Raw genomic sequence first — 27,519 nt, 5'->3', positions numbered from 1 at the left:
TTTCAATTAATGTTGCAGATTACGCTGTTTCTTAATCTTCTAATTGGATACGGCTTATTATTTTTTGCAGACTGTTAGAGCAATTTTATAAAAATTAAGCTTGAACTTTCGATTATGTCAAAAAGAGTTTCCAATTCTAGAGCTGCCAAAGGATCTACAATGTGAAAGCATGTTTTGATGTACCGCTTCCAATATATTCCTTCTGATAGTAAGAAAGTGACAGATAGGTTATTGAAAACAAAAAAATTTTGATTGATAATTTAGTTGGTATTCTCGACACAGCAATTACAGGACTTGAACAGTGGAACTTTGTAACTGAACAAGAAATTATGTCTGTTTATAGAATTAAAGAGAAAGTATTAGCACAAAAAATGAAGCAACTTACATTGAAAGAAATGCTTAACAAAGTAAACAAATAAATATTAAGCTTTTTTTTTTTTTTTTTTTTTTTTTTGTAAATTTTGACACCCTTTAGATCATAATTGCTCTTTATTTCATAAATTACGGTTTCATATTTTTAATTGTATAACTTCTGCATGCCATCTTATCAGATTTAAATTGATGATCTACAATCGGGAAAAACCCCTAATCCAGAATCGTGGAAGTCCCGACAAGTCAGGATTACGGACTTTGTACTGTATATAAGTTTGATGTTTGCTAATGTTGAGACCACAGATTCACAGAAAAAAAAATGTGATATAAAACTTACATGAATTATAATATCATGACATACCTTTTCACTATGAATTCTATTACGTCGTATAATTGGAATACTTCCAGTTGATATCAATACACCCGCTAGTGTGTTTGCATACACTTCATTTTCTTCTATCAAACCTTGCCCTTTTTCATGCTGTGGAACAGAGAGAAGATTTAGTAATATTAAACCACACATAAAAGAAATTCTACATATATATGTTTGCATATGTACACTGCACACAAAAAGAAAAAAAAAAGGGTACAGCTCTGTATCTCCCGTTCTACTGGGCCAATTGACGAAATTCAAATTTCGTTTTTCCTGTCTCGAAAGTGCGACTTAGGATATGTATAAGATTTATATATAGCATTGTTCTAATATAGGTATTATGACACAAAATCATACTTTTTCTGAAATGGCATGCCAATTTTTTTCCATATTTTGATTCTACAACTCAAATTATGCCAAATTGCCAAGTTTTGTAAAAATCTCACGAATAGTTATTAAAAAATAAGCTCATCAATGTTAATCGAATTTGATGTATATTTATTAATACCTCTTTTTTTATTAAATTTATTTGACTCCTTCTTCCAGAATTCGAAATTTAAGCTTAATCAAAATATAATTCGCACATTTTTTATGATTTAACTTAAAAATTTGTATTTTTAAATATTTTTTATATATTTTTCAAAAAAATTTTATATTATAAACTATAAAATTTTTAACATTGTCTTAAACATGTGTGTCTAGGCTCACCTGCAAAAAATGAGAGTTTTTATTCAAAATTTTCCACGATATACATGAATTTACATAAGGTGGTTTGTTAAAATTATTTGAAAGTATGAACGATAACCTTTTTCTCCACTTGTCTATAACAAATTAAAAAAAAAAAAAAAAAAAGAAGGAGGAAAATAGGTTACTATAAATTAAAAAATTAAGCGAGTAAATTATTCTTGGCGAAAATTGGAAAAAAAATAATTAATAATATTAGTAATAAAAATATAGCCAAGTTAAATTTCTGAATTTCTCCTAATATCCTAAGTCGCATTTTCAAGAAATGAAAAACACAATTTGAATTTTGTCAATCGGCCCAGCAAAACAAGAGATATAGCAACTGTCCCATTTTTGGGAGGGCACAGTCTATATATATATACATACACACATATATATATATGTATATATATGTACATATATATATAAATATAAGAAGAATATGTGTATGATAAAAATTATTCAGATAACATGAATCACTAAAATTATTTTAAAGTATTGATGCAAATAAAAAACTTTTCTTCACAAGTATTCAAAATTATCTCTCCATGCACAAAAATTCTCATTCGTCAAAAACTGTTAACTAATAATATATTGATTATAATAATGACCTGCATATATTTATTTGAGTAAAAGTTGAATATTGGTACAAAACAAACTGACATTTCCTAATTTGTACATGCATCACAATGAGATATCATGATTTAAGTAAGGTGATAAATTATGTTAAGTTCTAATCCTCTCCCAATATGGTCTTCATGACATTGAGATTTATTGAAATTTCATTATGCAACTCTTCCAGAGGGGTTCCATATATCAAACCAGGAAACTAGACTCACAAGTTTACTTGCTCAATGTCTTCAATTTCAAGAAATTTATCAATTAGGTTTGTTCAATATGTGTAAAGGACAAAACTTAAATAACAAAATATTTATCAGATACTTGACTATAACATTCTTTATTCCCTTACAAAATCACTTAAACACATTTTTGGAATAGAACTTCTGCTTTGTGTAAAGCAGAAGCCTTTCTTGTGGTGTACTATAATGTACTTGTGTCGTAAAATATAAGATTTTTTTTTACTCACCCCCCCCAATAATTTTATAAAAATGATAAACTGGATAATTTCATAAAAAATTACAAAATTTCATCACACAGAATGAATTTAAACTTAACAATATGAAGTATATTTACCTAATGTAAAAAAGAAAGCAAAAAAGAGAAACTTTACAGAAATAATAAATGCAAATAACAAAACGAAAACAGAAAACAATGTTGAATTAAACATACAAAGAGCAAATTATAATCTGCAATACAGCAAAGTAATAAATAGTAACATAAAATATGCAGAAAATATATTATTATTAAATACAACTTTCTAATTCAGTTCATAGTTTAGTTACAGTTCAAATGGACACATCATGTTGTATAAGTCTCTTAAATTCCCCTCTTTTCAAAACAATTGATTGCACAAGATCATTATAACGTTTCAAGATGTGAATTATGCAAATCAAGTTTTACAGGAACTTAGATCTGATTGTTCACTTCAAGTAAAATTACATCACCAACTTCAAGACTCCTTTTAGTTTCAGCGATACTGAAGCAATAAACATCCCTTAACTCGAGATATTGATTTTTTTACATTTTCCTCTACTCAGTTTTAACGTTTTCCCTGGGGGGCTGGGACATATATGTCCCGCACTTTCACTACTTTAAATGTGTCTCAAGAAATTTCAGTAAACTATGGAGATTTAAAATTTACTCCTTAATACGGATTAGGAAGAGCAAGATTCTGTTGATTTGTTTTTCTGTTCCTTTCATTTAAAATAAGTGACTAAATGGCCATAATACGTTCGAAATTGGCCCCTATAGCCCACGGGAAAAGGTTAAAGATTTTTTCAATAGCCTTTTCATTTGATTAAACTTTCTCTTGTCCGAGAAATACAGAGTATCTATGCCAAGTTTTACAGCTATTCAATTTTATGTCTGATCAATGGAAAACAAGCTGCTGTAAGTGTTTTAAGTTCATTTGAGTCATTAAAAACGTATGCCAAAGGTCATTGTTTAATATATTTTAGACTTCTACAAAGATTTCTTTATTCCACTACAGTATCACATCATTACACTTTCAAAATAGCAGCAAAATTTCTTCAGCAGACATGTTCTCTTATGCTAAAAAAATAGCATTAGGAATTTTTCAACAATGTGGACAGATACAACCATTCATTAAAAGTCAGATCTACATTCACCTCTAAAAAGTTCTTCATAGGACTGCAAAATTTCTCCAGGATACTGGTATCTCTGAGTAGATACAGATCCTCTGCTGAACATGTGCATGTGAACATATTGATTGTTATTATTTCCCACACTGTATTACGATAACATATATATTTCCTAATGTTGATGCAATATTCCATGTTTTCGAATGCCTCCAGATATAAACACATTTAGAATCAGATATTAAGCTGAAGTTTTCCTCATCAGTGACAAGAACAGGTGTTTATTGCTGTAGACTTCAGTTTGATGATTTTTTTGCACTAATTCATAGAGGATCTCTTTTATTGCAATATCAACTTAACAAATCACTGGCTTTCTAATATAAGGGCTTTTCACATTCCCCCTTCTGTATATACTACATTTACTCCTTAATATAGTTTCCAATTTTTCCTATATATTATTCAAAGGCTTTGATTTATGGCAGTAATATGCCATGCAGATAGTGGATGACTGCAAATACAGTATATATTCGCTAATCTTGATACTTATAAGAATCTTAACAGATACAATATTTAATATAATACGAAATTAAATATTTAACAAATTAAAATATGAAGAGTTTCTTGGGTATAAACTAAAATTTCGGTGAAGTTTTCTTGCTGTATGGCAATGTCATTTAAAAAAAAATCAAACTGAATTCATTTTATAATGTATGATTCAGATTACTGAATTATTTCAATTATTCTGATTTTAAATATATTACTATTTAATTGGGTTCTAAATGCTAAGTTCTTTGGCTGATCTGATTTTGTAATTTTCTTATACTCTTATAATGAGAAAATCCTAAGAAGGGAAGCACTTTTAAATATGGTGAGAATAAAATTAATAATTGATTTAAAAACTAATGTTTTATAAACTTACTAATGTACCATATACTGATGAAAGTTAATATAAATATTAACTAATTAAACTTCACTTGAATCTTCATAAAATGTTCTACACAAGTTAATAGTATGTTAAATCAGTTCAGATCAAGTAAAATTTAATAAGAAATACTGTACTGAAAAACATTAGTCTTCACAGAAATTTCCTGACCTAAAAATTTCATACTATTTTTGTTTAATGAGACAATAATATTTCATGGTGTGTTAACATCTAGACTATCAATGTTCAAGAATGTTTTAATAATCTCTTAAGAGTATCACTCATATAATTAACTTTCAGCACTGTATCCATGGAAGCAAATTAAACAAAATGAATCAGTTTTGATGATAATGGATATGAATTTGTTTTCAACCTTCTCTCAGCCTGAATACTTCAGCTCAAAAGTTTAGAATATCAGCCACTTTCTGGATGATACATTTGTTCTAAAACAAAATTTAGGAAAAATAATGTGTCTACATTTCACAAATTTGGAGACTCCTGATTTCAGGCTATATTCAGATTACTATTGTATCTGCTTAATTCTCTGAAATACAGAACTTCGTAATATTAACATATCTATTCATATACACTTTTCAATTCGCCAAACTCATCATATCAGAAGTGGTATGTGTGGCGTCATTTTCACCTTTTGATTTTCGAGAGATAAAAGTAGTAAAATTGGATGCAATATGAGAGTAAATGTAATAATTTGCTGTAGTAAAAAAAAAAAAAAAAAAAAGCTCAAGTAGTGGGAGTTACAAGTCTGAAACCTAGCTGCTTAGCAGTGGAGTTCCTGTTATTATGAACAGATATGGATGGAAAGGGACCTTGAGAAACAACTTCTTGTCTTCGGAAGGGAAGAGAGAAACATTCAGACATTTTGTTGTATTTCTACATAGTCAGCAGCACTAAATGAAAAACATTCTTTAAAATTTTTACAGCACAATAAAAAAACCAAACCTACCTGAATTTAATGAATAATAAAATTAAACCAGAACTGCAGCATTTTCAGGACAAATGTTGTTAGGAACACTTCTAGTGTCATTATTTTCAACTCAAAAATACCAGGGAATGTTGTTATGGAAATTACAAATTGATGATATATTTGAAAGCAGCATGGTGCTGCCACCTACTTACATGTATGTAAGTCCTAAATATCCTGCACCATTTTAAATCATAATATTCATTTTGTTAGTGACAAAATACCAGGTCCGCATGCATAGTTCAGTTTGAAAATTATGACAGAATTGAATGACTGTATAGACAGAAGCAGCAAGCTATTATGCATTTTTTTTTTTTTTTAGGGTGGACAAAAGGCTTGATACTCAGAGAAATGTTTTCAGGTAATGGAAATAAATGTTTGCCAATTAAAGCAGTGCACAGGTAAGTTGAGAAATTTTCTCAAAGTCACTCCAAAATTTGCAACTGAAACCAAAGTAGGCATCCTGCTTAAATTAAGACAAATTCAATAGTGCAGTAGGTGGAGCAACTGATTCGAGCTGATCTATGAATAACCAGGGACACCATAGAAATAGCAATAGGATGTTTTCCATGTTTTAGCCTGCAATATTATACATGATCATTTGAATTTTTGAAGAGTATACACACTGGATGTGATTTAAATGGTCTGCCCTAGCAATATCTTTCGCCCCCCCCCAATAAGCTAATGGCATGAAGGTGAAGACATACAATAGAATAATCTTAGGAGATTAATCATGAGTACATCACTATGCACATGAATGAAAATATGCTTCAATGCAATAAAAGCATCCTTCTTCATCTTTGGCCAAAAAAATTCAAGTTACACTATCAGCTGGTAAAATGACATTTTCAGTGTTCTGAGCTCAGGAATGCTGTATTACACTGCAATGTTCTACTGAAGTTTCAGACTGCCATTCGGGGGAAAGTGTTCAAGCCCATTGACCAGATAACTGTTGCTACACCTCGATAACGCGAGATCTGATACAGCTCACTTTATACAGGAGACATCTAAAAAATTGTTTGGTAATTTCTTCAGCATCCACTTCATAGCCCAAACCTGACCTCAAGCAATCACCTCTATGGTGAATTTTAAAAAAGGAATCTTGGAGGCAAACATTTTGTTAACGATTATGATGATCAAGATGAAATCCTAAAGTGGCTGAGATGGCAAACCAAATAATTCTATGCATTTAGCATTAAAGCACTGATAAAACAATGGGACAAATGCATAAATAATTTTGGAGATTATATTGAGAAATAAAAACAGTTTTCAAGTGGTTGGATAATATTAAGTCTAGTTTCTGCTTGTTTCATACTGCCTTGTGCAATATTTTATTATTTTTAAAAGTAATATATGAATTATACAAAATTTAAACAGCTTAATTGAAGACTTAATTGAAGACGAAAACACGGAGGACTCAAATGTTTGCACATGAGTTTTCTATCAAGAAACAAACTGTATTTCTAAATTGCTGGAGGAGAAAAACCTGCTAGAAATTACTATTACTGTAGCATGAACTACATAAATTTCTATTCCCACTGGTATCTTTAAATTTAAAAAAAAAAAAAAAAAAAAAAAAAATGAATGTTTTGAGTTTGATTTTAACATAATATGGGCAATATGAATAAAAGCAAGATTAAATTAATTACCATACAAGTCAATTACCATGTTTTCTGGCATATAAGATGCATTTTCTTTGAAAATAGGTCTGAAAACCGAGTTATGTCTTATACGTAGACACTCAGTTTGTTATTACATTCATTTCTGGAAATTTCCTCTATTTAAAGTTATGGGATTTTTTTTCTTGTTTCTTTGCAGAATGTGAGACTATTACAGTTACGTAGAGTTCAGTTAATGAGCATGCACTGTTATTGTCGATCACAGCTGGGTTCATTTCCAGTTTTTGTGAACAACTTTTAAGTGTGAGAAATTTCTAGTGTTCAATTTTCTTAAATCTGTCAGCAAGTTATAGTTCAAAAACAACTTTGGTGTTGCTATAACACAGCATACAAGCAACGTGTGATTACATATGCTAAATAACATGGAAACAGGGCTGCAGAGTCATTTCGTGCCACCCCCCCCATCTGTAAAAATGATAAGAACTTAGCGGAGTCAGCAAGAGGATTTAAAAAAAAGATGCTCAGAGTAAACATAACCTACGAAGGGGAACTGCAAAATGGCCTGAACTTGAGACACAGCTGAATACCTGGATTTTAGACCACATAAAAGCAGGACTCTCAGTCTCTACAAAAATGATTATTCATCAAACGAAAGCTATTAAAAGGTGTTCCTTCACAGATAAATTGAGCATTTAAAGAAAGTATTACTTTGTATTTGTATTACTTTATTTTTAAAATACTGTAAATTCATTATAATGATCAGTACTAAAGTTTAATCCTCCAAAAATGTCTATAAAAAAGGGAATGCATCTATAGGCTGGTGTATCTTATACGCCGGCAAATACGATAATTAAATTACTTGCCACATACATATATACATTTTCATGAAACTAATTAGAATATTTATGAAGGCCTGTATCTCAAAATACATTTTTACACTGTTTTCCAGACTAATACTTTTTTAAGTATCTATTTTTAAAAGTATTATTTTACTCACTATGTAAATGCCCCCTTGATGGATTTTATTATATCGTACAATAGGATCACTATTAGTCCGAATCCGGATACCAGCCAAAGCATTACCTAAGCATAAGAAATATACAAATTATACATGTAACAACACAGAAATTTAACACAAATCATTAAATTTGTACTATATAATAATAAAAACACTAAAATTAAAATTACCATGAATATGGTTATGGTCAATTAAACCTCTTCCTTCCCCATATACATAAACACCACCTTGATGGCCATTATATATTTCATTTCGCCTAAAATAACACATAACATTTTTAAGTGAATGCAATGCAAGTATAAGCAGCAACATAATGCAAATTGTTATTTCAAGTACAGTGCTATATTATTAACTTTTACTTTACACAATATCATTCTTTAAATTATTCAGAGAAAATATCAGCACATTTTTTAATCTAAATTCTAATTATATAAAGTACAAAATGCAACATAAAAAAAATTTAATTTCTTTGGGAAGAGAAAAATAAGTTCTTAAAGAAACATAGTATTTCATTCAATTAACAGCTGGCCATTAAAATTATAACACTATGAAAGACAAAAGGTAAGAAAACCTTAGTTAGTTTACATTATAATGCATCTTCTAAGATGGAAAAGTTTCAAATTTCAAGCAGGTCCAAGGTATAGGTAGTTATTCCAAGCAGCCACTGCTACATTATTGATCATAATGGTGGAATATTCTGGACATAACTCAGCATATTGTAATCTATCAGGTTTCAATTCCTTGTCATAGTTTATTTACCGTAGCTCCAGATAGAAAGTATTTCACCCACCATAGAACAGACAGAGGTATTCATTCAGAAAACTATCTGAACATGGTAGCCAAGGTAGAAGTGCAGTATAATATGTGCTATGATGTTAATATGCGTTGATCCATCTATCATAGTTCCTGATATCAACTCTTAATTCATTCAGACATGTAAATTGATAATTAATAGATTTAAGACTGAGTGGCTATCATATAATTAATAAAATAGCAAAACAGATGTAGATACACCATACTTCTATTTAAAACTACATCTGAGAGAAACAGTCCTGGAAATTTAATAAATTGAATGAGATAATGCTCATGAACAAAAGAGATCTCATATTTCTTTTCAATTTTTTAAGTGGAAGTGTATGTCAAGGATTAAAGATTATACAGTCAAAAGTCGTTAATTCGGACACCCATAATCCGGAATGATCTATAATACAGATCTCAAAGCTACAAACTTTCTGCGCATGCGTCGCATTGACGCAAACGCAAAATACGTTTAAGAATGCGCGTTTAATGTATAACAGATGGTATAAGCTAACCTAAAATTATCTAATTCAGTTAATGTTGCAGATTGCGTTGTTCCTTAATCTTCGAATTGGATTTGGCTTATTATTTTTTGCAGACTGTTAGAGCAATTTTATAAAAGTAAGCTTGAACTTTCGATTATGTCCAATAGAATTTCTGATATATATTTACTAATATGTAAAGGATCTACAAAGCGAAAGTATGTTTCGAAGTCCATTAAGCAAAAAGTGTAATTGCTGCAAAAAATGGATAAAGGCATATCCTTTGTTTATCTAAACTTTGTTTATCTTTAACCGCGGCACGCAATGAATTGGAAGTTGATCTGTCAGCACTATCCTTATCTTCAAGGCAGATGTTTTTATTTTATTTGGCTTTTAATTCCTTACTAAATGTAGTATTTCATCTCGATGTACTCCGTCTTTGATATAATTTTAAATCAAATTCCTCGTCATTATAATCCGCTTCCGGTAGCGAAGAAAGTAACAGAGGTTATTGAAAACGAAAAAATTTTGATTGACAAATTAGTCGGTATTGTCGACACAGCAATTATAGGACTTGAACAGCGGAACTTTGTAACTGAACAAGAAATTATGTCTCTTTATAGAATTAAAGAGAATGTATTATCACATAAAAAACGAAGCTACTTAAACAACTTACATTGAAAGAAATGTTTAATAAAGTAAACAAATAAATATTAAGCTTTTTTTTTTTTTTTTTTTTTGTAAATTTTGATACCCTTTAGATCATAATTGTTCTTTATTTCATAAATTACGGTTTCATATTTTTAATTTTAGAATTTCTGCATGCCATCTTATCAGATTTAAACTGATGATCTATAATCCGGAAAAATCGATAATCTGGAAACGCCGAAGTCCCGACGAGTCCGGATTAACGACTTTTGACTGTATAAATAAATTCAGCACAAAAAACTTTTGTAAACACAATGTATATGTACACATACACACAAATATATGAATGGTCATGGAAAAAAAATATTGTTTTTGACTACAGTGGCTGCTGTCTGAATCTGCACACTGAGCACTCTGCATAAAATTTTGCACATCATTAAGTAGGTAAAAATAACTCTCATATAATTTGGATCAAATTTTAAAGTAAACAGGTCAGCAATGTGCTTTATAAAGAATCATATCATGTTTGAAAGTAGAAGCAAAAATACTATATACAGTAGTACACGATAGAATTAACAAGGTACATATATACATAGTTTAAACACAGTGAGGTGGCTTCTGAAACAGTTGAAAGCAAAGAATATATAACAAGGAGACATATAAATTAAATGAACTGAATGAATATCATCATTAAACAGAAATTTCGTAAAATCCCACTGAAAATATAACATATTAGAAATTAGACTAATTGACAGCAGTGATTTGCAAACTACAAAAAAAGACAATGAAGAAATGTTACAATATCTAAAGACTGCAACAGACTGGATGGCCCCTTCATATTAAAGCTTAATCTTTGACTGATAATTTAAGATTATAATATAATACTACAACCAGGATTTCTGAAAATAAGACTAGCCATTTGGGAAAAAAAAAAAAAAAAAAAAAGGATTTTTGTGCAAAAAGAAAAAGATATGTTTTTTATATTAAAAAAAGCAGTTTCATTAGATTTCAGCTCACTATTACAACTCTATACTTAAGCTTAGAAATAAAAATTCTCACCTTATAGTAGGATTACTATGAGATGTTATACAAATCCCCGCAGAGTTGTTTGAGTGAATTTTGTTTTCTATAAATAGACCTTTCCCATTTCCATGCACATATATACCTGAAGTCTGACCATAATGAATTTCACATCTTACAACAGTAGGATTTGCTCCTGCTTTCACTTCAATGCCAGAAATTCTATTGTTGTGAATGTCATTTCTTTCAAAATAGCCCTATAAAAGGTGAAAAAGAAACTGAGTTATGTAACTGAAAACAGAATTTCCAAATATTTCAACAAGACAATCCAGTTAATTTTTTTAATTTCTGCATTAACATTAATTTCATACTTGAAATTACGAGCTTTTTTTTTTTATATTTATTACATATAGATAAATATAAATTGTATATATTTTTCATCTTAAATAATTCACATAAGGCAGAATGAACATTCACATACAGCTGTATGTATGCACCCTGCCCGAAAAAAGCATTCTATTTGCTATAAAGAATAAATATTTTTTGACTTAAACTCTAAGATGAATTTCAAAAAGTAATTCTTGCATTGATTTTTTTCATGTGTCTCTCATTTTTCTGCAAAAGTTATCAGATAAATTGTCAAATCAACGAAAAAAAAGAGAAAAAAAACCTTTCCGCTAGTATTATTTCATTTTTATTTAGTTTATACTTGGTGTTTGTTGCTACGATCAAATTTTGTATACACATTGCTTGTGGATGACCATATAATGAAAAAATTTTTAAAAAATTTTAAGTTACAAAGAAATTTACCATTTGTTTTTAAATTTTTTCCATATACTTTTTCCCTCTTTTTATGTGTTCATCTTCAAAAGCTGATTTAGCATTTTCTGATTAATCACAGCCCCACCAAAAATTGGAAAAAGGTTTCATGAGGAAAAGCAGTATATCATGAAAATAACTAAGTGGCAATGTTGCTTAACAAGTAAATTATAGGTTCGAAAATCTGAGCCAACACTTAAAAAAAAAAAAAAAAAAAAAAAAAAAAAAAAAAAAAAATTATTTCTTACGCCATTTCTTATTTCACAAAATCTTAAATGCAACTATTCATCAAATAGAAAAAGCAGACATAGACGTAATGCATCTGTGCACGTGATCCTCGTGACAGACGAATTCTTTAGGGTTGCCACAATTCTCCCACATCAATATAAATGAGGGTTATATACCAAAGAAAATTACTTAATACTTAAATCATATTACTTGAAAACAAAATTAATACTGATTAATAATACAACAATAATAGCACAACAAACTAAATCATAATAACTCAAAGACATGAATTACATTATTCGTGATTTTACACCTCTACCACTACTGGTGGTGAAAGGAACTTGATCATTTTGATATTATTTATTATATTATCCAGTTCCAATCTAAACAATCTCTGTATTGGTCTCAAGAATTCTGAATTATTACTTTTTACAAGAGCAACTCTTATGTTGCCATTTCGACCAGGGATCACCCGAATAGCACATGCTAAATTCCAATATGCATGGTTTTTATTTTGATCCTCCAGCAAGACAATTTCTCCTACAGAGAGAGGTTTATTTTTGTAATTTCTGGTAGACTGCTGTCTTAACTGCCCTAGATACTCAGAGCAAAATATCACTCTTAAACATTCTCTCATTCTCTGGAGATACTGCGCTCTTCTACTCAATTTTTTTTTTTGTCCACATTGTGAATATCAGGTACCCTCGACTGTGGAGTTTCAAGCAGAAATTTTTCCGGAGTTAAAGGCAAGGGATCTTCAATATCGTCAGACACGAACGTAAGTGGTCTTGAGTTGACAATTCTTTCACAATCGCACATGACGGTGAGTAACTCTTCATAACCAAGAAGAAGCATGACCTAAAAGTTTTCTCAATAATTGCTTTACAATTTGTATTAAACGCTTCCACCATCCACCCCATCAAGCGGCGGATGGAGGATTAAATTTCCATTGTATTCTCTTTTCAGCAGCCTTAGAGCAGAGGCAGTCCCAGTCAATGGTTTGCGGAATTCTCTCTGCACCCACAAAATTTGTCCCATTATCGAAATATATGGTGGTAGGGTGTCTACGACGTGCGATAAAACGCCTTAAAGCCTGAAAAAATGATTCAGTTGTTAATGAGGTAACCAGTTCCATATGGATAGCACAATAAACCGCATAGGTGAAGAGCACAATATATGATTTTCGTCCATCCTTTAAATGCAAGATCACATCCTACAATTTCAAAAATGGCTAAATCACGAACCCTATCATTTGGTAAAACGCCTGGGACTGTCTCACCTCTTTTAGCCTTAAATCTCTGACATGTTACACATTTTCTTATACACTTCCTTATAGTTTTACATGATTTTAAGATCCAGTATCTTTCTCTAAAATGCGACATCAACAATGTAGTACCTGCATGCAACAAATCTTTGTGGGCACTTAATATCAATAATTTGATTACTGGATGTTCAGAAGGTAATATGATGGGGAACTTAAAGCTGCTAGAGTCATCGCAATAAGCAACATTATACTTAGCTCTTATTAGACCGACTATCGACAAATGGTCTGAGTCGTTTTCAGATACAGTCAAATCCTTAGAATGGTTGTTATTATTATTCTTACGTATATTATTATAAAATCTGAATATCCATAATAACATTCTCACAATTTTCTTAAATGATGAGAAATACTTATAGTACCATCCAATACAATTATCATTCTTTACAAACGTAACAATAACTGGCTTACGTATTTCTGAATTAACTAAATCCTCATCTGGTTCATCATTAGATTTAGGCCAATTTGCCTCATCTTCCCGTAACCAATCAGGTCCTTCCCACCATTTTCGTTCTATTAATTGATCTGCATAACAACCTCTAGAAAGTAGGTCAGCAGGATTGAGACTACCAGGGACATGTTGTCATACAGTGGGGGAGGTCAAAGACGTGATTTCCTGTACACGATTAAAAATGAATGCTCTCCAACGTGATTTCGCTGTATCCAACTTAAAGCCGTCGAGGAGTCAGTCCAACAATGAATACGAACTTCATGTAGGCCAATATCATTAACCCCTTAACTGCCGCGGGCGTATATATACGCCTTGCTCAGCCGATGCGTTAACTGCCTCAGGCGTATATATACGTCCTTCCAAACTGCTATCATTTGCTTTGCGCTGCTACACCTAAAATTATTCGCAAAGTTAACGCATCGGCTGCGCATCTGAGGGGCAGTTAACGCATTGGCTGAGCAAGGCGTATATATACGCCCGCGGCAGTTAAGGGGTTAATAACTGAAGACAATAAGCTAGAACCAATATTACAAGCAAGAAGTTCTAATTGAGGAATCGTAATAGGTTTTAAAGGCGCTACTCTCGATTTTGCGTGTACCAAACTAACCTTTACCTTTTTGCCACTCTGTACTCTTAAAAAGAAGCATGCACCATACGCACTTTTACTACTGTCACAAAAGAGATGTATACTCACAGCTTCATTAATAGATTCGAGACCTACCCATCTCGATATTTGGATACTGGATAGCAAATACAACTTTTTACGCCAAAACCTAAATTTTTTGGTTAATTCATCGGGAAGAACATCGTCCCATTTAAGCCTTAAATTCCAAGTTTCCTGTAAAATTAGTTTTGGAATCGACATTACAGGAGCCGTATACCCTATAACGTTAAACACCTGATGAGCTACTGCTAAAAGTAGTCTTTTAGTAACTGGGTCATCCAATTTTATATCTTGACTTATTTTGCAAGATAAGGTGTCTGTAACTGTATGCAATACAAGGCCCAAAACAGATACATCTCCTTCCGTGGAGGAATCTTCCTCTGGCACAACACTTCTTATATTGGATTTCTAAAATCTTAAAATGACCCGAAGCCATAATTATTTGCGATTCATTTACAAACTTTCTCATTTCTATTTCTGAATCCATACTAGCCACACAGTTATCTACGTAAAAGGATGTTTTCCAAATCTCCACTGTGACTTAAGCTTTCGGGAACTACACTCAAATGATATTGTATTGTAGCGGTCAATAAATACGGACTACACGTAATACCAAAAACTACCCTTCTAGGCCGATACAGTTCAACTTGCTCTTGATTATCCCTACTGAACCACATAAACCTCAAAAAGTCTTGATCTTTTTCCCTTATAGATATTTGCAAGAACGCCTTTTCTATATCTGAAGTGACACCAACGTAATTCTTGCGAAACCGATTAAGAATTGAAGGTATAATTTCAATTAAATTTGGTCCAGTAGATAGACAATCGTTCAATGATGGGTAACCAAGCGAATGAGAACTTGCGTTAAACACTGGTCTTATACTCGTGCTACTATTTTTTTTAACAACTGCTCTATGAGGTAAATAATGCACATCCGTATATTTATTCTTATCCGGTACTTTTTCAATTATCCCGAGTGCTAACCAGTTCTGGAAAACGTCTCTGTAAGCGTCAAAATTTCCCGCAGTCATTAATTTTCGTTTAGTATTTACAAGACACTTTTCTGCTATCACTTTGTTTTCGGGTAAAAGCGAGCTATCCGACACCCAAGGTAATGCTACTTCGTACCTTCCCTCTGAATTTACCGTAAGAGTCTCTTCAAAATATTTTTGCGTATCCTCTTGTAACTGAGTTTTAGTTTTACTTACGGAAGGTTCACTAATAATACCCAAAACATCTAACTTCCAGAGATCACTAATATATTGACCTTTCACTAACAGAGAAGAAATTAGGAGGGATGCAGTATTTATTGTAGTTGGCTCAGTGCCAGTAAATTTACCCATAACAGTTCAGCCTTAACTGCGTATGCACCGCGCTGACACCACACGTAAGTGGAACAATTTTTCCAGTTAGCAACTTACCACCAAAATCCGCACCAATAAGTAATTTTATCTCTTTATCGACATTACATGCACCATTTTTTAAATCACTTAATTTGATGCCATGTGACTTAAGTTCGCGTAACCACGAACCAGATGCGAGTTGTTTAATTTCAGAACAAATTTTGTTTTGACCAAGTACCTCTAATTTACACTTATATTCTCCACCAAAAAGAAATTGCTTAATTTTTTATTCACCAATACACAATTACAATTTAACCTTTCAGCAACATCATTACATAACTATGGTTTCATAAAACCACTATCATAAATTGCTCGTACAAACATTTCTTTAGAACAATTCTGAATTTTTACAATTAAAGTTTGAAGATATACATCTGATACCTTAACATAGTTATTAAGAATGCTTGTTTTGTTTTCGTCATTCCCTAACTTTGTGACACTTTTTGTTTTGTTAGAAGGCAAATCGGGGCACATAATCTCAAAATGTCAATTTTTACATAAGGTACACCTATGTTTAGCTGTCTGTACACTGATTTGCTCTATGGTTTTTCTTAAGACACACAAAACAAACATTCTTTTCCTTAATGATATCTTTCTTACATTCTAAACTCATTAAAGATGCATCCTTACAACTTTCAGACAAACGGGATTTTTCACAAACAATACAAGTATCAAAATTTTTATACTTTTGAAAATTTTCATTACTCTTACTATTACTACTATTTGCATTAATTAGTTCACATGCAGTTGGAACAACAGGTTTTGTGTCAAAAAAAAAAAAAAAAAAAAAAAAAAAAAACTTATCTTTCTTATTACTTACTTTATCAGAACCCAAAACATCATGGGTAAGTTTAACTCAGTTTCTACTTCCCTTATTAGAAAATCAATTAATGACTCCAAATCACTCTTACCTGTTGTTTCAGGAAACATACCTCGCTGTCTTTCCCAAATTTGTATTAAGTCAGCAGGAAGGACTGATTCCACTAAAGGAAATAAAACAACTGCAAGTTTATCTTTAGTTAAACCGAGTGATTCCAATGCGCGTAGTTGAGTTTGCAACTTGTCATAAAGAGTTAATAAGTCTGTCTTTTGTTTGTCATTGATTACAAGTTTTAATAGCTCTCTAACATAAATTTGAATTAAAACATTTTCATTTTCAAATCGTTCTTTGAGGTACTACACGGCTTTTTCGTAATTTTCTTCTGTAGCAGGAAAACTCTCCACTATTGCTCTTGGCGCAGTCTCAGGTCTCATGGATTGCAATAGATAATGAAACTTATTGATGCTAGTATCTTCCTGTATTTTACTAAATCTTGTCCAAAACGTCAGCCAGTTTCTTGGGTCTCCATCGAACTTCACCAGTTCGATCTCTGGCAGTTTCTGTTTTGCAGCAGTAACTATTCCTGATGAAGAACCGCTATCCGTTTAACCAGTAGGAAGCTGTGAACACTTATCCTTTTTCCTGTTGGCTTTTACTTTCAACGTAGATAATTTATCTTAATATTCTTGAGCTGCGATAAATTCCCTTTCGTATTCTTCTTGAGTACAGCCTTTTTTCTGTAGAAGTTCCAAAAAAGAGTCATCTGTATTTCGTAAAGTTTTATACTTCTCTGAAATTTGATCTAAAATAATTTCTAAATCGTCCAAATCCGGAGAATCTAATCGTATCAGTTCTTCCAACTTATTAGCTGTTTTCGTAAATGACCTCATAATTGCTTTCCGTTTATGTTTTAGTATTTCTAAATCCTACACGTTTGCACATAGGAACTTCTTTTATTTTCGTAAATTATCAAGTGTCGAAATCGATAATGTCACCCTGTGACATTCATCCTGGCAGGCTCGACAAATTTTGCTGCTTAACAAATAAATTATAGGTTCGAAAACCTGAGCCGACACTTTTTAAAAAAAAAAACAACATTTATTTTTCACGCCATTTCGTATTCCACAAAATATTAAATGCAACTATTCATCTAACAGAAAAGCAGACGTAGACATAATGCACATGATCGTCGTGACAGACAAATTCTTTAGGGATGCCACAGGCATCTTACAAAGTCACCAGACAGTAATTATGCAGCAACCGAGGTATCCATGTAGCACACAGCTTTTTTGACGGATGTGCTCTTGTGGAGCCGAATTTGTGCAGTTCTGAAATTTTTTTTTTTTTTTTTTAAAGTGAAGACATTGCTATGTACATGAGGAGAATAACAAGAAGAAAAAGGAAATTTTCTTGGAAAAGATAGGTGCTTTATTAGCGATGTTTCTTGCTTTTCCAATTTTAATCATGAATTGCTCTTGCATGGAATTCATAGTGTACTGTCATTCTGAAATTAACTGTGTCCTTTAGCACATTGGCTTGGCAAAAATTTAGTTGTCAACATGTTCGCAAATACTGTTTAAAATCAGTGATAAATTTGTGACTTTTTGATGGGGGTGCAGATAACCAAATATTACTGTTAATTTCATTGCAGTATGGAATATTATATTCTTTTATGGGACTTTAGAATTAAAACATCCAAAAATGTATCTGTCACACTGATTTGAAATATTTGAAGCTTATAAAACAAAATCTTTTAAAACAAGAATGATATAAAAATATTTATTTTGAAACTTTCTATAATTTTTCAAAACAGATGCTTTTTTATAAACTGTTATTTATAAAAATGCAGATGTTTTATTTATTCATAAAACTCACGGAAGTTATTTGTTACCATGGCCTTAGGCAAATTAAATGAATTGGATTGGATTATGCAATTATGGCAAAGCACACGAGGGCTATCTGCCTAAAGGAAGGGATGCCTTCGTGGAGGACTTTCTAAGGGAAACTTGCTTGTATACATGTTACACATAGGGAAAACCACGAAAACGCCCCTGCAGCCAGCCCGTTCGCGGGATTCGAACCTCGGACCGAACAACCAGTGTTCAGCGTCTTTACCGCTCGGCCGCTGGTGGATGGCAAATTAAATGTAAAAATGAAAATGAATAGTTGAATGCGCTTATGGAAAAAAAAAGAGGATATATCTGTAATCTTAGACAAGTTTTGGGTCTTCAAGAGTTCTTTTAGCTTAATTTTCTGACTTACGTAACAAAAATATCTCACAGCTAGAAATGCAATTACCCATGACATTTTTTCTCCCATAATGAACAAAATTTCAGTCCCCATAAGGTTGTCAAAAATCTTTCCTCGTTAATACTATGAAAGTGTTATTGCAGTGCGATGTGATTTTATGCAACAAGCTTGGAAGGATGGGAGAGAAAAGGCTGTTATGTGGTTTAGTAAATTTAATTTCTGAAATTATGTGCAGTAATTATGAGTAATTAATTTTTTCATTTGAAATGTTAGATTCTTTCATGATGCAATTATCAAAGGCAATAATTTACTTTTAATATATTCTCTTCCCATATTTTCAATTCAACCTTCTATATTTTTAATAAATATATCTGTGATGGCTATTACTATAAGCCTTATCTCTAAACCTTTAATTTAACCTTTATCTAAAGCTTATAATTTAGCCTTTATGTAAAGCTTATTTCTATTATTTTTTAAACTGCATATTTTTGATGATTACCATTAAAATTTAAACTCTTAAGTTTATTACATTATTATATTTTTAATAGCTTTATCTCAATCTTCTTATAATTAACAATGTCAATTTCTAACTTTTTCTTTTAAACAAAAAAAAAAAAAAAAAAAAATTTGGAATTTTCTAATATATGTAAAAATTTATACCTTGAGATCCTATCAAGCCTTTGACATGTGTCATTAGAATTTTTAGACACATTTCATTAAAAACAGTTTTGGTTCAACAATGCAAAATGCAGATTTATGTGTATGAATAAAAAAACATTCTACAGATGTTTCCTGTTTATATCTATAAAACAAATGAAAATTTACTCAACAAAACTGCAAAGATCATTCTGGCTGTAAGCTAGACACATACAATTAAATAAAATAAAATAAAAAAAATTAATAACAATTTCTGCAGTTATATATTACAAAAAATTGCTCACCAAAGCATTATCAAAAGTCAGAACCCCAACATCACGACCATGATGAATGTGATTTCGTCGCATGATTGGATTAGCTTGATTCTTTACCCATACTCCAGCCAGAGCATTTCGGCTAATTTCATTTCCTTCATATACACCCTGGAGATAAGTTTAAATATGTAAACACATATAAAATAGAACAGTTAAAACTAAAAATTAATAATATTAAGATTTAAATATTCGATCCATTTTAAAGCAAAATAGTAATTATACAGTCAACTTACGCCTTATGCTGATATTATTATTTTTCTCATAATGATGATATACATGTAATCAATACAGTCAAAAGTCGTTAATCCAGACTCGTCGGGACTTCGGCGATTTCGGATTATAGATAATCAGTTTAAATGTAGTAAGATGGCATGCAGAAATTATAAAATTAAAAATATGAAACCATAATTTATGAAATAAAGAGCAATTATGATCTAAAGGGTATCAAAATTTACAAAAAAAAAAAAAAAAGCTTAATATTTATTTGTTAATTTTATTAAACATTTCTTTCAATATTGTCTAAGTTGCTCCGTTTTATAAGATAATACTTTCTCTTTAATTCTATAAAGAGACATACTTTCTTGTTCAGTTACAAAGTTGTGCTGTAAAAGTCCTGTAATTGCTGTGCCGAGAATACCGACTAACTTGTCAATCGAAATTTTTTCGATTTCACTAATCTCTCTGTCACTTTTTTCATGCCTTTATCCATTTTTTGCAGCAATTCCACTTTTTGTGTGATGGACATCGAAACATATTTTCGCTTTGTAGATCCTTTGGGAGCTCCAGCATCGGAAATTCTATTTGACATAATCGAAAGTTCAAGCTTACTTTTATAAAATTGCTCGAACAGTCTGCAAAAAATAATAAGCCGGATCCAATTCGAAGATTAAGGAACAACGCAATCTGCAACATTAACTGAAATAGATAATTAGATAATTTTAGCTTATACCGTCCATTATACATTAAACGTGCATGCATAAACGTATTATGTGCATGCGCACACGCATATGCGCAGCCGTAAAGGTCTTACGCGTATGCACAAACGCCAACGTGGCGCATGAGCAGAAAGTTTGTAGATTTGAGGTCCGGATTATGGGTGTCCAAATTAACGATTTTTGACTGTAATAAATTATAAAGCAATGATTAATTGTAAGGCAAAAAATTCTCTTTGATTGTAAATATTACAAATTAATTTGTAAAGTGTTTTGTTTTTTGTAATTTTTCTAAGTGTTTGTTTACTTGTTTTAAGCTCCTAATTTTGCACCCTATGTTTTTAACTGCAATTCAACTTTGAACTGAAGAGAGAGTGTATCTGTGTCTGAGTAACTATGTGTTGGACTGTGAGTGTGGAGTTTGTGTCAATAAAACTCTTGCATTATTTAATTTAGTTTTTGCTGATTTATTTTAGTGTATCAGGATCATTATCAATCTTGGTTTAATCACTAAAACAATTTCTCTCCGGACATGGATAACCTGAACATTTGGTGACTCTAGTGTGCAGGACACTACAATGTGCATAATCTTAACGCATCCACATAATTTCCAGTGTAGAAGAGATTTTCTGCTATTTTAGTGTTTCCGGACAATATCCTAAACTTTTCAGAACCATATCTTGTGATTATTGATTTCCTTTTGAATGTTATGAATGTTTTCTTGGATATAAGACAGTGAAGTGTAAAAATGCCCGATTCACATATTAACAGCAGTGATGTGCAGCTGGAAGCAAGCAAAGTGAGTGTAAAGATTCCCCCATTCTGGATTGATAGACCAGAGATATGATTCTATACTGTTGGAAGTCCAATTTAAAATTGCAGGAATTACATCAGAAGAAACTAAATTTAACTAGTGGCTCAGCTGGATCTCAAGTTTGTAGAAAATATATGGGATATTATCAAAGATGAAACTGCAACTAAATATTCAGCAGCAAAAGAAAGGCTAACAAACTTATTTAAAGAGAGTGAAAATAAGCGCATTAAAAGATTATTGATTGGTTTAGAACTTGGTGATATGAAGCCAAGTCAACTGCTGCGAAAGATGAGAACACTTGGCGATAATGATGATGTAACTGAAAAAGTGTTACGTACTCTATGGATGGAAAAGTTACCTGACACAGTAAAAAAATATCCTTATAGTCAGTGATGAGAGTCTCGAAAAATTAGCCACAATGGCCGATAAAATTGCGGAAATGGATCCATGCATGGAACTTGCAAGTGCAAATAATGATACCCCCCCCCCCAGTTAACCAACTTCTCACCAAAATATCTGCTTGGGAACAACAAATAGCTTCGCTCAGTGTACAATATTCCAAATGACGAACTCATAGTGCCAGCCACAGCAGATTGCGGATACGGTATAATCCAAAAGGGAAAGAGTGCTATTTCCAATTTAAATTTGGAAAAATGTGTTTTATGGAAAAGTGTACCCCTCCTTGCAGCTGGAAACAGATGGAAAACTCCAGCCAGCAGTAGATTCGGCGGCCAGCTCTGCTGCTACATGAATAGCCGTAAGTTCCGGTTATTTGTAATGAATAGAAATTCAGGACTCAAATTCTTAGTGGACAGTGGAGCAGATGTATCATTGCTGCCAGCATATTCTACAACAAAGGTATCTTGTGATTACAAATTATAAGCTGATAATGGGGCAGAAATACCGACCTTTGGTATAAAGGTGCTTATTTTAGATTTAGGACTGAGACGCTTATTCCAATGGTCGTTCATCGTTGCCAAGGTAAGCAAAGGCATACTAGGTACAGATTTTTTGAATCAATTTCATTTATTGATTGATATATAAAAGAAACAGTTAATTGATGGCATTACTCAAAGTCTCAAGTGATATAATGTCAATTGGTGTTGAACATGTTATATCTACCTTAAATAATTCCTTCAAATTTGCTGAACTGCTACGTCAGTATCCAAATATCCCTAAACCTAATGTGCTAAATAAACAAAGCATAATGTTAAACACTATATTTGTACAAAAGGCCAACCTGTATATGCACGTGCACGACAGCTAGATGCAAAAAAACTGAAATTGGCAAAGCAAGAATTCCAGTTTATGCTCGATAACGATATTATCCGACCATCAAAATCCCAGTGGACCAGTCCTCTACATTTAGTAAACAAAAAAGATGGAACACTTAGACCTTGTAGGGATTACAGACGATTAAATGCTCAGACAATATAGACAGGTACCCCACACTAAGGATAGAAGATTTTCATCTCATTTTGAGTAGGAAATCCATTTTCTCCAAGTTAGACCTCTTAAAAGCTTATTACCAAATCCCAATTGCAGAAGAGGATAAGCCCAAAACAGCTATCAATATTACTCCATTAGGGTTATTCAAGTTTAATGTCATGAGTTTTGGACTTAGGAACACACCATCAACGTTTCAACGTTTTGTGCATGAAGGCCTTGATTTTGTGTTTCCTTACTTGGATGATGTATTAATAGCCTCATCATCAGAAGAGGAATATAGTAAACACCCAAAAATAATGTTTGAAAGATCAGACAAATATGGTTTATACATCAATATATCAAAATCAGTGTTTGGAGTTGAAGAAATAGAATTTCTCGGATATCTCATAAATGCTGCATGATCAAGACCTCTGCCTGCACAAGTGCAAGCGAGTTTGAATTACAAATTGCCCACAACAATTCATGACCTACGTACTTTCCTAGGTATAGTAAATTTCTACCGCAGATGTCTTAAAAATGCAGCAGAAACACCCCGAGATGCTCAAAATTCTCTACGAGATGCTCAAAGGTGCTAAGAAGAAGGATAAACAAAAAGTTCCATGGACAGAGAAAGTTAAACTGCAGTTCGAAAAGTGCAAAACAAATTTGGCTAACACTGCTTTGTTAACATTTCCCAAACCTGATTGATCCTTGTGTACAGATGCCTCAAACTGGGCAATAGGGTCAGTACTCCAACAATTGGATGAAGGAAGCTGGAAACCCATTGCTTTCTACTTTAAGAAATTAAATGAAGCACAGAGGGTATACAGCACTTATGACCGAGAATTACTAGCAATATCTCTCTCCATAAAACAGTTTAAGCATTTGTTAGAAGGTAGAGAGTTCACAATCTTTACTGACCATAAACTTTTTATTTTTGCTTTTAAGCAAAATAATGAAAAGCATCACCAAGGCAATTAAGAAAACTTCAGTACATCTCTCAGTTTACCAATAACATCCAGCACATTACAGGCACAGAGAATATTATGGCAGATACCTTGTCTCTAGTTGAAGAGATTGCTGTTATCGACTATGAAAAGATTCCACTGGAACAAGGTTAACATGAAGAGCTGAGAAAGTTAATTGATGGAAAGACTTCATTGATTTTCCAAAGCTATAAGCTTCCTTCTGGACACATCTTATGGTGTGATACCTCCCAAGACAAGATTCGTCCCTATATACCTAAACCATCTCGAAGAAAGATATTCCAGCATATACATGGTCTTTCGCACCCTGGCATCAAATCTTCAGTTAGGCAGATGACTGCCAGGTTTGTATAGCCAAATATCAAGAAAGATTCAAGTGAAAGGGCCAGGTGTTGTGTTAACTGTCAGAGAGTTATGATGACCAGGCACACAAAGTTGGGAGAATACCAACAAGCAGACTCCAGATTCAATGTGGTCCATATCAATTTAAAAGGACCATTGCATCCTTCAAATGGAAAAATTTACTGCCTTACATGTATCGACAGATTTTCTTCTTCGGTTGAGATAATTCCATTGGAAGACATTACAGTAGAATTAGTAAAGCACTTTATGAAAACTGGATATGCAGATTTGAAGTTCCAAAGAGAATTGTGACAGACCAAGGGAGACAATTTACATCACAACTGTTTCAAAATTTGGCTGTTATATGTGGTGCAAAGATTTACCACACCACACCCTATCATCCTCAATGTAATGGAAAAATAGAGCGTTTCGTTAGAACCCTAAAATCTGCAATTAAAGCTCACAACTCCATCAAATGGACTGAAGTTCTACCTACAATGCTTCTTGGTTGCAGAGTAGCCATTAGAGAGGATGGTAACCATTCTCTCTCTCAAATGGTATATGGAACCAACATAAGGATTCCTGGTGAATTTTTTGACCTGCCAACTTGTGAAATAGAGCCTGATAGATAAATTGCAAAAACACATGGCACTGGTCAAACCAGTGAAAATGCAAAGAGCACCACAACATAAAGTATTTGTGCACAAAGATTTTGATTCTTGTACACAAGTGTTCATTCAAGTGCATACTTGCCAACCTATAACACTCAAAAATCCAGCGATTTTTTTTAAGAAATCAAGAGACTTTTCACAATGTTAAAAAGACTTTAATGATAAAAAATATTGTTTTTAATAATAAATTAACTTTAAATAGTAACTAATTCTTAAATGTAAGCAACACAAAAATACCTTACACATAAAAAACATTTTTATTACTTGCATCGTTAAAAAAAAAAAAAAAAAAAAAAAAAAGAGACACTTTAATCAGTTTTTGTACAAATGTTATGAACAGTGGCAGATTTTGATTTCGTTAAGAAAGAAACTTCATAATTTTGTTCATAGCAATTGCCACGTGGGCCTGCTTTCGCTAATAAAAGTTTTTCTAATGTGTCATTACTAATATTAAACCTAAATTGAGTCCCTGTTTTCGCAACAATACTGAAAATCCTCTCACACTCTGCATTACTATGATTACAAGATGGCCAACATAATTCTAGACAGTTCACTATATTTTAAAATTCCATCAGCACCTTTCAGTTTTCCAATTAAACTCCGCTAGGGGTCAATCCTAGCTGATTTTATAACTTCATCCAAGTTTTCTAACTGTAAACTGCTGTTATGCAGCTGTTGGAACTGTTTCAATTTTTCCTTCCTTAAAAAACTCCTTTCAAGATAATAAAAAATATCAACAATGTGTTCATCCACATTTATTGGTAATGAAGCTGCTAATTTAATTTTTTTTTTTTTTTTCAAAACAACTCATGTTGTCCTTGTGTTTTGTGTACATACATGTTTGAGAATATCCACCCTTCCATCATGAGAAAACGAAAAATCGCAACAACAGACAGTACACATTGCAAATTTATCACATTTCCTTGAGGAAATAATTGAAGGAAAGTCAACTGTGTACAATTTTTGAAACGTACACGAGTATTTCACCTTTCTCGCAGACATTACAAAAGATGATAATTTCTAAAACTATTTCCCGAAGGCACGTGTACTCACACAACTCAGGACTAGATGAACGAAACAACTAAAGAACATCCAAATAACAGCTTGCTTTGTGCTCATTGGCTAATATATGCTAGATGACACGCATTGGAGCTCGATGCCCATTGGAGAACTGGAGAACGACATTTCTGGATCATGAACCTTATAATTTTTTTCACAACGAGTATGAAAAATTCCCAAATATAAATATAGGAACCGGGAGACCGCATTAAAAGTTACATTACGTTATTTCTAAAGCACGTTAAAAAGGACATCAAAAACTTCAAATTTTGAAATTAAGTATCCCAGTTAATTTTGTCGTTTATAAAACTTTGTTAGTTTGGAGTATATAACTACCACCAATGACTGTGAAACTAAAGGTTGGGTAGCTAAATATATTTATATGAGCCTCGTCAACTTAATGATATTACACAGGCTGACCCAACTTAATCTGCCGATATTAGACGTGGGGTGGGCATACCAGCCAAAAAGCCACCTCAGAGACGGTCGTAACTCCAAATGAGGTCCCGGTGCTCACATTACCGAGAACAACAGCTTCAAAAATATCTCCACCTGAAAACTGGGCCACCGCTGAAATGGTTAGCCAAGACCACCGTCCCAGCGATTAGAAACCACGATGGGGTGGGCTGATTGCCTGGAGCTTGGCGTTTATAAAGTGCTACCTGTCTATGCGGGCAGTCCCTTCCTCCAGGCTTTACAAAGAATACCGAGGACAGCGGTCACTGGACGCTCAATGGCCCTGGCGCTATTTGACTACTTGTGCCCTAGTTATGGGGATTTACGCTATCAACCCGTGAAGAGTGAAGATGAGCCCCACCCCATGGATCGTCGGGAATTGCCAGGCTCATAAATTATATACCCCATGGCCGAGATTGCCTAGGTACAGATCCTAGCCAGTGCTGTACAGACATGGACCTTATAAGAGATAGACTAACCCAGTGGGCGGGGCACGTGTCACCGACATGTCGGTAGACAAGAAAGAGTAGGGACAATCTGGTTTACTTTAACACTGAAACCTATGGCATTTGTATCACATAACTCTTTTTAATTATTAAAAGTGATACGATGTATAGTGATGAGATTATGAAAGCGACAGTTTTTTTCCAAATAGGATTTAATATATCTCATTAAAGCACTTTTTACTGCATTTCGTGCATTTTTTTCACGCGTAATTCGTATACAAA

General features: G+C 32.5%; 1 protein-coding gene across 1 annotated transcript in view; it reads right to left on the bottom strand.

The window, feature by feature from the left end:
• LOC118202479 (uncharacterized) overlaps positions 1-20,215 on the bottom strand; it is a 116,165-nt gene extending 95,950 nt beyond the window's left edge. The window contains 5 exon segments of the mRNA XM_085826759.1: positions 734-853; positions 8,208-8,293; positions 8,399-8,484; positions 11,216-11,433; positions 20,074-20,215. Of these exon segments, the coding sequence (XP_085682885.1) occupies positions 734-853; positions 8,208-8,293; positions 8,399-8,484; positions 11,216-11,433; positions 20,074-20,136 (573 nt within the window). The 5' untranslated portion in view covers positions 20,137-20,215.
• Between the last annotated feature and the right edge of the window lie 7,304 nt (positions 20,216-27,519).

This window comes from Stegodyphus dumicola, chromosome 11 (genome assembly GCF_044657685.1).
Source record: "Stegodyphus dumicola isolate Sdum_Otavi_A_Nest chromosome 11, ASM4465768v1".
In the NCBI taxonomy this organism is placed as follows: Eukaryota; Metazoa; Arthropoda; class Arachnida; order Araneae; family Eresidae; genus Stegodyphus; species Stegodyphus dumicola.
Note: the sequence above shows the minus strand (reverse complement) of the source record. Positions and strands in the feature narration are given on the sequence as shown.